At 42.9% G+C, this 12127-nt stretch overlaps 2 protein-coding genes across 2 annotated transcripts; both read right to left on the reverse strand.

Moving 5' to 3' along the window:
- Window positions 1–282: 282 nt before the first annotated feature.
- On the reverse strand, window positions 283–2256 carry LOC127220476 (beta-defensin 4). The gene is made up of 2 exons (XM_051182331.1): window positions 2091–2256; window positions 283–520 (listed from the first exon to the last, which is right to left on the reverse strand). The coding sequence occupies exons 1-2, from the start codon at window positions 2146–2148 to the stop codon at window positions 387–389; spliced, it is 192 nt and encodes a 63-aa protein (XP_051038288.1). The 5' UTR covers window positions 2149–2256; the 3' UTR covers window positions 283–386.
- Window positions 2257–10819: 8563 nt separating this feature from the next.
- On the reverse strand, window positions 10820–11882 carry LOC127220478 (beta-defensin 14). Its single transcript, XM_051182333.1, has 2 exons — window positions 11737–11882; window positions 10820–11081 (listed from the first exon to the last, which is right to left on the reverse strand). Exons 1-2 carry the CDS (start codon window positions 11792–11794, stop codon window positions 10933–10935), a joined length of 207 nt encoding a protein of 68 aa, XP_051038290.1. The 5' UTR covers window positions 11795–11882; the 3' UTR covers window positions 10820–10932.
- Between the last annotated feature and the right edge of the window lie 245 nt (window positions 11883–12127).

Below are 12127 nucleotides of genomic sequence, written 5' to 3' on the forward strand. Positions count from 1 at the left end.
GCACAGTTAACTTAGAGGCACAAGCCAGAGAGAAGCTGGGGTTGCCTCTTTTGGCTTGTGTGGGTTTTGGGTAAACGAAACAAAGAGGTTAGAGGACACAGAGAGAGAGAGAGAGTCAGGAAGAGTGCTGGCATATCAGGTACAGGGACAGATGTCCATAAACCCGGGAAGCATAAGAGAACCCTGCTTCAGAGTCACTGGCTGGCATCCTCAACGATTTTACAATTCAACCCAAGAGAGAAAAACAAATGGCAAGTTCACACAGTTATGAGGAGGCAAGACTTTGTATTTAAGCAAAGTACTTTAATTTGGTTTAAGTTTTGTACATCCTCAAGGAGGAGCAGATTCTGGCTTTTTAATTGTCTACTGGTTCTTGGTCTTCTTATTTATTTTCTCTTGCAGCACCTGACTCTAGGAATGCCACAAGTGCCAATCTGTCGGTAATTTCCACGACATGCACCCCAGCATACACCTCCATTGGTGAGGCAAGTTACAGGATTCTTAATTCTTTGGGTAGAAGCTGAAAAAAGAGTAAGAAAACCCACACATTAGAGTTGAAAGCATCCTGTCAGGAATACACACCTGTGTGCTATTATCGTGAAAAATTCCAACGGGCTTTTCCACCAAGGATGGGATGTCTGTTTCATCAGGACTGAATCTAGCTCTTGCTAGAGACTGGCACTGCTGCTGTAAGAGGTACAGCAAATGTGGAAGGATCTGCTCCATACATGAATGAATAGAGCTCCAGGGCCACCAGGAAAGAGTTCAGCAAAGATTTTGTATGAGTCCCCAGCAACTTCAGAGCAGCCCTGCTGCTGCTTCTGCTCACAAGACCCCTTGTTTAAGTATCAGAAACAGCCAGTAGGATATAAGTGTACATTCATGTGTACATGTGTGCCCACACATACAGAGGCCAGAGGCTCTTAGAAACAGGGGCTCTCACTGAACCCAGAACTCACTGAGTAAGTTTTTCTGGCTGGCCAGTGTGTCTCTGGGATCCTTTCTAGTGCTAAGATTACAGATGTGAACCAGCTTGTTCCACTTCTACCTGGATCCTGGGGATCTGAACTCAGGTCCTCATGCTTGCATAGCAAGCACTTTACCCACTGAGCCATCTTCCTATTTTGAACTATGGTATTTAAACTCCTGGGCACCCATTTTTACCAAACTATCTGACCCGAAGCTCAGTGTAAAGTACTGGTTCGATAACTTGATGCCTAAATAACTTACAATGGAAAACAAAAGTCAGCAGCATAAATAAACTTCTTTTGATAGTTTCTAATGTCTAAAATTAGGTCTTTATCTCATCCCTCCTTTATTTCTTCCTCCATCCTCCCTCTCTTCTTCACATGCATCTAAATGTATCTTGGTACCTAGAGGAACCCATTAATGTAATTTCTGTTTAATGCACTTCAGGTCTCTGCTTCATTAATCTCATTTTCTCTCTTACTTGTTCTAACCCCTTCTCTTAGTTATCTATACCTTTTATTCTGTTTGTCTAATGTCAAGCATGAAATACAATCTTGGAGCTGGAAGGATGGCTCAGCAATTGAGAGTGCACAGGGATCCTGCAGAAGACCTGAGAACTGTTCCTAATACCCTGATCAGGCAGTCCACAATTGCCTATAACTCCATCTCTGAGAGGTCTGATGTCCTTTTATGGCTTCTGTGGGAACAGTACTCTTCAGCACATACCCATACACATGCACACATATTTTAAAAGAAAATTAGCCTTTTTATAAAATACAGTTAAGATAGAGTTGGGAAAGAACAGAGTAAAGAGCTGAAACAAATGAGGTAAAACCATGAGAAGAAGATAGTACAGACAAGGAGAGGGAGGAGGGAAAAGGAGGAAAGGACACATATACAGACAGACAGACATGCAGACACAGAGAGAGGGAGGCACAGACAGCCAGACAGAAATACGGACATAACACAGAGACAGACAGAAACAGACAGACACATGCGCACACACACACAGAGAGAGGGGGGGGAGGAGAGAGAGAGAGAGAGAGAGAGAGAGATGCTGAGATTGATAGACAGCAGACTTTTTCATTTCCCTTGGGAACCAACCCATCCCCCTGCCTCACCTGAAAGAGGTGACAGCAGCACCAGGAGAAACGTGAAGAGTAGGTAAAGAATCCGCATGACTGAAGCCTGGTGAATTGCAGAGACACAGAGGGAGTCAAGTTCAGTTCCTTATATAGGTCCAAGTGCTGGCTCCTGGGTAGAATCCTATGCGGACAAGAACCCTGGTAATTGCACTTATGAAATACAGAGCGACTTACCTCTTTTGCCAAGGAGTGGCCCTTTGAGAGCACACTCATTGTCACTTATGCAAATGTAGGGATCTCCAGTCAATTTCTTCCTTTACTGGAAACCAGGAGCAGCTTTCTGCCTTGGTTCCTTAGGTGTGAGGGACCCAGGCTGCCACGGGTCACAGATTTACAGGTCACAACTTTACCTTACTTTCCTGTTCCTTATGGCTTTAACTTGGTCATCTTAGAGTCTGGCAACAGGGTTAGGTCCCAGTGGGGACTAATTTTACAAATATCCAACAGGGCTGGGCACACTCAGCTGCTGAATGCTAGGTCCCCAAGCTTTTCCAGGTCAGAACATGGGTCTAGTAACATAGATTTCTCCAAGTTATTGCAGAATGGTGAAATTAATTTACTATGAAAAAAATCTGCTATTAATTTACCATCCACCCCATGTGATGGTCATGGAGTCAAATAGGTGTGCTGTTTCCTCTTACAGAGAAAGCAATGAGTTGCTAACATTTTACCTGAACATGTCTTCCTGTGCCTACCTAGAATCAAGCCAGTGAGTTGCTGGTTCTTGCCACCAAGTGATGATGGGGTTTTGTAGCCATTGAGTCTGTGGCTCTCAGCTTTCTGCAATTATGTAAATATCAGTGGTGACCAGTCCGGTTGAGTCTTGATTCTCTTATGAGAATCTATGACAGTGGGACTCTAGCCCTTCCCACCACCTCCCTGTTGGTCTTGGTTTTGAGGAAGGCCATGTGGCTAGGGGATGAGTGAGATCTCACGTGTCTTCCATAACTCAGTTGTTCATTTTCAACCTAGAAAACCACTGACAGCGATCAGGACATAACCCATGCCAAAGACGAAGAGATGGAGATTTTTTAAGGGAAAAGAGGTTACATAAATCATGATTTCTTCCTCTCTACAGGGAGTTTAAACAAACAAGCAGTTTGGCAGAAATCTATTATTTAAGAGTAGTTTCGACAAAGGCTGTTATGGAGTTTCCAGAAAGGATATTTGAAACTGGAGAATGAAGAGTTTAGACACACACTAGTCTGCCTCACTCCTACCTCTTATGTGATTTCAAAACCCATAGTATTGGGCTGGGTAGGAATATTTTTAAATTGGCATTCTGTAGAGATTTTTAAAAATCATAAACCAGAAGTCTGCATACTTCTGGAGTATAGTGTACATTTATAAGTGGGCATAGTTGTGAAGTACTGCTTACAGCATGCAATGATCAAGTCAGGATAATTAGCATATCTATCACTTCAAATTGCAAAATTTTACTATACTGAGTAGCCTCAATTCCTTCTTGTAGCTTTTGAAACATGTGATAGCTCATTAACTCCAGTGATACTGCTATACAATAGATACAGTGGAAACCAGGACTTAATTCTCCTATCTTTAAAACAAAGCACTAACTTCTTTCTCCACTCCTCATGCCAGCCTTTCTTTGGTCATTCCTAACCTACTCTGCCATTAGAGGTGTTCTCAAAGATAGCTGGTGATTGACCTATAATGATGGTTTGGTCCAAAGAGGAAGTTTCTGATGATCAGGGAATGACAGAGCTGGGTTAGAATACTGTTGCAAATAATAAACAAATTCCTATCTGGGGCTGGAGGATAGCTGTATGACATCACACTCCTTGTTGGGACTTTGCTTCCCTGCATGAAGCATGTAAGCTTGTATTGAAAAGCATGTGTTCTCGTCCCCAATACTAAGAGTATTTCTTCCAGGCCAAGAAAGCACATACAAAACTGGATTCAACAAGATGGTTGTTTGTGAATGTGAAGCCTGAATTAACCCTTCATCCCTCTCTACTTGCCTTAGTTCTCTCACATTTAACAGTAAACATTCAACATAATAGTTTGCTATCAATGTGGCAAAATACTTTTGCCAAGTCGACTTTGATGGAAGAAATTTTGTTTTGGCTTGAGGCTCAGAGATTCAGTCCATGCTCAATTGGCTCCACTCTTACATGATCTCTCACAAGCCAGGACATCATGGCAAGGAGCACGTGGTGAGGTAAAGTCACTCACCTCCCAGCAACCAGAAAGCAGGAGGGGTTTGGAATGCCCATACGCATTGCTATTGTGTTCAAAGACCTAGCTCTCTTCTAGGAGGCCCACTTGCTAAAGGAAACACCGTCTCCCAGCGGAGCCTCAGGCTAACCCAAACTTTAACATGTGGCTTTTTATGGATGTTTAGGATCTCAGTCAAGCCAGGTATGGCCATGAATAGCCATGATCCCACCCATGTAATCCCACCTACTCAGGATGCTGAGGCAGGAGGGCCAGAAGTTCAAAGCCCATTACAGCTACATGATTGTTGGGAAATTTAAGTACTTGTCCCTTAGAGCTCTCTTCCTCCCCACCGAGCTATAGAACTTCCGTGCTGTCAAGGTTGAGTAAATAAGGTTGTTCTCAGAACTTTCCAGTGTGCAGTGCCCATACCTCGACCCCAGGTGTGAGTGGTACATGACTTCCTCCTGTGCTTAGTCCATCCCCTGGCTTGGGTATATAAGCCCATTACTCTCTGTAATAAACAGCAGCTTCTTCTTCACTTCTTGTGGTGGTCTGTTAAGTGCTTCAATCCCGACACCCTCTGCCAGCTCGGTACTCTGATCATGCGGGCTCAGTGCATGATGGCTTTAAGGAAGCCTGAACAGCTTAGAGAAACCATGCCTCTAATATGAGTGGAGGAAAAGGAGTTCTGGAAGAAGAGCTTTGGTTTAAAGGACAGTTGCCTGGCACACACGAGGCTCATGCTTCACACTCTAGTGTCAAGGAAAAAAAATTTAAAGTCCCAAATCACAGAACTTCATTAAACTTTTTCCTAATTATCTCATTATATGTTTCTTTAGGGAAAATTTCCTCATGCATTACAGTTTTATACACACACACAAAGAAGTACTCCTTAATATAATTTAGTATCTGGTCAATATTCATAAACATGTCATTTTCACAACTGGGATCTCAATAGCTACTGATTGTTTTTCCTGGATTATTTCAACTCTAAACAGGCACTTTGAATTAGGCTAGTGTGACTATTTATTTGTAGACTTCTGTTTTGTTTTGCTTTTGAGAAAGCAATCTTAAGGAATTGTTATAATGTAGGGGAGAGGGTTTATTGGGCGTAGAGGTTGGATGAAGTTAGTGGTTCCCACATTAACATGCTTAGCCTTAACTCTAACTCATCTTTTCTTGATGACTCATCTGCTTCCAACTGCTATTAAAGCAATGTGCTGTCATTTAAAGAACCACCCATACAAGTGTGAACTTCCTGTCAAGCCCTGTTGCAATCCCAGGGAGCAGCAAGCAGAACTTTCTGGACCATGTCTGTCCGGTTCTGAACTCAATAAATGAGGGAGGCCTTGATTAAAAGGTAGCAGAGATTATCTGAACACACACACACACACACACACACACACACACACACACACACACACGAGAAAGAGAGAGAGAAGAAGAGAGGGAGAGAGAGGGAGAGAGGAGAGGGAGCATTGACCTTCCCCACCTCCTTTGAGGACAAATACCTTGAAGAGATGATGTCATCAGCCTGGATGTTGAGGACAGTGACCTGAGTATCCCATCAAAAACTCTTGTGACTACAACTTATACTTTTTGGCATGGGCTACCAAGACTTCTTATGGCTGTGTTCATCCTATTAAGTCCGCTTGAAAGATACCTCCAGAAGGGATTGTTCCAACTCAGAAAATGACAGTTCTGCCTCAGCCTAACGGACTGAAGACCACACACCATCATAAAGAAGGGCCCCTCACCACAACCTGGAGATGAGGTTGTGTAGCTTTTGGAGTGAGTTCAGATATAAACCCAGATGGGTTTTAGTTTCACATGAGCTTCATGCTGTGGGTACAATAGCAGCTGACAAAGCTGGGAACTTGGGAAGAGTAGACTCATGGCCCTCCTCTTTTAAGGAGAGATAAAGACCCTACCCCCACATCTCTCACATACACCTAGAAAAAGCAATTAGAATCTGCCTCCATGGGGACTAGCCAGTCACCCAGGCAAAGGGAAACCCTACTTATGAACTTTCAAAAACAAAGCCTTTCATGGGTGTGATTTCTGGGAAAAATGACTTCGGCATTAAGGTTTCAGTGTGTCTTTTAAAACATAGTTTTTAATCTTCCTCTTGCTCCTGGATAGGGTAGAGATGGGGTGGAATCCAGGGCTGGAATGTTATGGGGAGTGGCACAGGGCCCTGAACTCAGAAGGTGGGTGCTGTTTTTGTTTTTTGTTTTTGTTTGTTTGCTTGCTTTTTAACTTGACATTTTGTAAGTAAAGTACAAGAAGACAATGGAACAAGCACTTGGAAGACTAGACATTTCTGGAGACAGAGGACACAGATTCAGGTTCAGAGAGCAAGGTTGATGCAGCCATCCTAAGCATCTCAGGAGAAGCCTGGGGATCTCAGGGTCCAGACATAATGGTGATGGCAGTTGTGACCCTAGTCCTGGAGAGAAAGGATGGTCTCCATGTGGGCCAACCTTGGAAAGTGTATTTACCCATCAATGGAAATGTGTGATATGTGGACAAATGTTAATTCTGACTTGAACTCAAGGCTGTAACAGTCAAGGAATGATCTCAAAGTAGATGTGGCCATGTAAAAAGGCAGAAAAATGCCAGAGGCCTTAAAGCTCTTACAGGAGGAGCTTACAACCCTCAAGGACCTAGCCCTACCTCAGAAATGGGGATTGAATGTGTGGAGTCAAGTTCAACAGAGAAGAATGCTATTTTAATATGAAGTTTCTCATAAATCCATTCTTGACTAGAAAGATGGCAGTTAGTGGTGCATGACTTTAGTCCCAGCACTCCGGAGGCAGAGGTAGGCTGATCTCTGTGTGTTTGAGGCCAGCCTGGTCTACTGAGCAAGTTTTGGGACACAGAGAAACTTGTTTTGAAAAATAAAGCCAAGAAAGATGGTTTTAACTTTTACTTTCCTTGATAGTGAAGATTCAGCAATTGAATGCAGCAACAGAGTACAGGATAAACTATAAGGCACAACACTGGGTTCACCACCATACCTGCACAAAACCTGAGTAGAAATCTTAAAAACAAAACCCATTGCATGCATTTACACTTAAAGCTAAATTAGGAACGGAAGATATGGCTCAGTGATTAAGAGTAGATGTTGCTCTTATAGAAGATCCAGGCTTGGTTCCCAGCACAAACAGTGGCTCACAGCCATTCATAACTCTGGTTCTATGAGATCCTACCCACTCCTCTAACCTCCAGAGGCACATGGTACATAGATAGACATGCAGGCAAACACTCACATATAAAATAAAATAAATCTTAATAAAATAAGTAAATTAAATTAAAATGTACATGAAACAGACATTTAAATAATTAAATCTTAGGGTCTTTGTAAGAATTGCCATCTTCAAAATACACTTGCCACTTTTGCACACCAAACTGATACATCCGCAATACACCTCCTACACCCGGAGCTCAGGTAATGTCACCAAACAATGGGTAGAAGAGCCAGAGGACCAGCATATCATCACTTTAAAAAAGTAATTAAATTGCTCAAAGTATGCATAAATGTCCTAAGAAAGCTATTTGTAAAACTGTTGGCTAGAAAAAGTAGAATAATCAATCAATATATTTCAGTATATTTCCAAATTGATAACAACTAGAATAGTCCTTTACCATTTATCAGTCTGTGAGATTAGTCCCCCTGTAGTTCTTATTCTTATTCCATTTTACAAATTATAAAGTGTTATTAAAGAAGAAAGCCTTTTATCTTCTTGTTCTCCACACAGCTTCTTTCCCCGGGTCTTTGTATTCATCCCCGCATTTTTGTCCAGCACCAAGTTTTGTAAACATATAGCTGGCTCTGTTTTGATCACTCGATTATGAGTCATCTCATCTGATCCTCATCCACAAATCTGCCAGTAGAAATGACTCAATTCCACATATAAAAACCCCAGGAAAAGTTAAGAGCTAAGTGACAGGGTTGTCACTGGAAAACATAACCAGCTTGCCTTCAAAGTCTTTGCTGCTAATCCCCCACCCAATAACCAAGATGTCCTGAAAATGTTACCTCTTGGTTTTTCTACAGCACAAAGCCAGAAGGTGCTCTACCAAACACCAACCTTATTTGGGACTGCTATCAGCCTCTCCAGTTCCCTGAAAGGGAGAGCAGAGCTGAACTTGGTGGGAATCAGATTGCTGGTCACCGTCACCTTGTGCAGAGCCTTTGTCCCATGTCCCCTGAAGATGCACAAGCTTTGCCACTTCCCAACATGCCCGAAGAAGCATGTACAAACCTGAGACAGCTCATAAACCATGCTGGCTTCAAGCTTTGATATGGAGCCAAGGATGACCTTCATCTTTGGATCCTCACGCATCACCTCCCAAAATGCTAGGGTTTCAAGCATGAGCTAAGTTTCATGTGGTGCTGGGGAGTCAAACCCCAGCCTCCATGCAAGCTGGGTGCACCCTACCAATTGAGCCCCTTCTTTTACCAAAATTCAGCATAGTTTTATTCAGATATTTACAGTTCATCTCTGGAAGCTCCATTCAATTCTTTATATGTTTTAATCTCTTTCCTCGTGAACAATTTTACCCTGGCCCTTTTTATGACTCTTCTGGCTAATTCTAAAATCCTCAAACTTCACTAGGTCCTTCTTAACAGCATGACTTTTCTTTTGAGAGTGGATTGCATCCTTCTCTGCCTACCTGGTCATTTCTATGGCATCTAATACACAGCAACACTTGAATAGTTGAGAATGGATTTGACCATTACTTTTAAAGGAAAATTGGGCTTTATTCTGGCCCAGATTTAGGTTTGTCTCAGATGGTTCTTTCAAAAATGGTTCTGAAACTTTGCAAGAGAGCTATAGACGTCTTCAGAAGGACTCATCATTGTCACTGGGCTGCTTTATGAAGGGGGAACGACCTTCACTTTGCTATTGGGAGTGCATTTTCCAAGCCTGTAAACTCCTGAAATGTCCACACAGTTCCTTTATGATGTTTTCACTTTCCTCTGGCCATGTGATATTTTGTCCCAAGTGTCCTTGCATCATTAATCACTCTAGCACTGAAGCCCCTCCCTGCCCTCTGGTTTAGCTCTCAAGCACTGTCTCCATCTGAGGTCCTGTCCTCCTTTTCCCACCTCTGAAGGCAACTGGGGGTGGATTGTTCTGTCTGATTTGCTGTCTCAGTGACTTAAAGCTGCAACATTGCCTGCTGGTCTTGTGACTCGGCCTCCCTGTGCCTTGGCTTAGAAACCGCCCATGTAGTAAGTGTTGTATTCATGAACTTGCCATCCTCCCTCATCCCTTCCCTCCCTCCTCCCCTTCCTCTCTCTCTCCAGTCTGCACTGGTTGTCATTTGGTGTATGAAAACAGCCTTTCCTGTTAACTTTTTGATGGGAGATGAGTTCCAGAAACTGTGAGTCAGGATGGTTTTTCCACCATTACTGAGAGCCTGATTATTCCATCTGTGTACCCCTCTGACTGATGCTGCCAGGGAAGACCACTAACTGGGGGTACTGGAGTTGCTCTGTATGAACATCTAGAGAGCATCAACTAAAATGAAAAAACCTCCAAGCTATGTGGCTATCCTTCAACTCCAAGGACATTCGCCAACCAGGGTACTAAAGGTCCAGATATGGAGACAAGGGCCATGCTGTTATTATGAATCACACAACCAAATGTGGAGAGTGGCGATGTGTGACTATCCACAGGTGAAAAACCACCAAGAGTCATAGATAGAGGACTCAAGTCAGAGCCTGTAGCACATCTAAAGAAAGTTGCCAGTTTGGGAAGCTTGCCATTTTGAGGAAGAAGAGACCATGAGACAGCCCAGCAGGAGCACTTTAGGGTAAGAAGTGGGTAGGTGGAGTGTGTACTAGGCAGGAAGCAACAGAGTGAAGGTCAGAGCGGAGACAAAGAAGAGAAGATGAGGAGGGCCAGGTCCCTGTTTCTCTGGGTAAAGTTTTCAGAAGGGCTTAAGGTTGACTTCTGGGGTGAACTGATGCTTTAGATTTGGGAAAATGCAATTCAGTGAAGAGGGCCGGAAAGATCAAAATATCTACAGTAAGACACAAAGGGGTATTTCAAGAGACAAGTTCACTTCCAATGGAGTATAGAACATACAAAATATAAAATGTCTGTCTAGATTTTGATGATCCCCCATGGGAGGCCTCATTCTCCCTGAGGAGTGGATGGGGGGAGGGAGGGAGATGCAGGTATTGGTGGGGGAATGGGAGGACTGGAGGGAGAGGGAACTGGAATTAGTATGTAAAATAAGACTGTTTTAAATTTAAATAAAAGTTAATTAAAAAAGAAAAAAGTCTGTATTGTGTATGTACATTCCATGTATACACATGTTTATATACATGTAAAACACACACACACACACACACACACACACACCAGTTCAAGCCCTTGGCCTTGGAAAATAAGCTTAAGTATCATGTAGACCATTGCAGAGGTGTTGTTCGTTCAAATCAGACTGAGTCTGTTGATTTTCTTAGTTTCGTTTTGTTTATGAATGCAATGGCCAAAATATTAAAAAATTAAGCTTATGATTTAAAAAAAATAGATATATTACTTTGATTTTGCTGTCACACACCCCCAAGAGGACTGCCCCCCCATGGCCAGATAGTGGCAGTCTCGTCCTGAATCTGGATCTTCTATTTCTTCTTCATCCGGCAGCATTTCCGACCTCTATTAGAACATTGACCTATTTGTTCTTCCTTTAAAAGGCAGCTAAACATAGCACACCGGCCGCCTCGTATTCTGCAGAATAATTTTTGGATGGTTTTCCGGATGAATGCATCCCCTACAAGGGGAAAAATCAAGACTATTTTAGAAAGAGTGAAAAAAAGACATTGGGTCCAGCAAACTATGCATTGCTGAATTAGTTTCTTTTTACTTTTGTATCTTTTCTCTTTTCCTATAGAATCAAAAGTAAGATTAAGGGATAGACAGGGATAGGTGGGAAACAAAGTCTTCTAGGGGCTGCATCTCAGCTGTGAGCACACAGCAGACTGATCTCTGAGCCCTAACATAAGAACTTGGACTTGGGGCCACCATTGTCCCTAGAAGCCTCCAAGTATCCCAGTGCACCTCTCTCCCTCCAGCCACTAAACCCACTTAGAATAGATAACTGTGGGTTTGGGTATCAGACTAAATAGTTCATTTCCATCAGAATTAAAACTTCACATCAGCTTTCTCAGGTCTCGTCCTGGTATTCCACTGATGAGGTGGGTGGAAAGTTGGCATCTGTGGTACTATTTAGTCTCTTATAAGAGTGATACAGGACAGACCCAAGAGCCTGCTTTAATACTCTTAATGACTGTTGTTGGAAGGAAATACTGGCGATGTTTTGTTTCCACTCAACAAATCCACCTGATTTCAGGCTCACCCAGGGCCGAGAAGGGCTGAGTAAATTACATGTTCTCAACCTTTTCCACCCATTTCCCAACCCATCTTACCTGGAGCAGGCACCAGGAACAAGATGAGGAATGCAAATAGCAGATAATGGAACCTCATAGCTGACTGCTTCCCAACAAGCCGAGACTAGGCCAAAAGGTGTGCTTGTCCACCTATATAACGAGGTAAGCTATGATTGTAATTCTTGTAATGTCATAGTGATGACAATATGACATATTTCCTGACGTGTCTTTCCAGTGTCTTTCACCACAAAGAACACACCCATTCCGCCAGGAGCTTACAAACATGATGGGTGTAGCCAAGCTTGATGGGACTTTTTTGAGGTCCTCCAAGCCTTGGGCACATTTCCAGATCGATTTCAGGCTGTAGGTACAGATAGAACCTGTATGGACAAGATATTTCCTTTTAGGGGTGGCCCCAGGACATGTAGCC

The sequence above is a fragment of the Phodopus roborovskii genome, unplaced genomic scaffold (genome assembly GCF_943737965.1).
Source record: "Phodopus roborovskii unplaced genomic scaffold, PHOROB, whole genome shotgun sequence".
NCBI classification, from domain to species: Eukaryota; Metazoa; Chordata; class Mammalia; order Rodentia; family Cricetidae; genus Phodopus; species Phodopus roborovskii.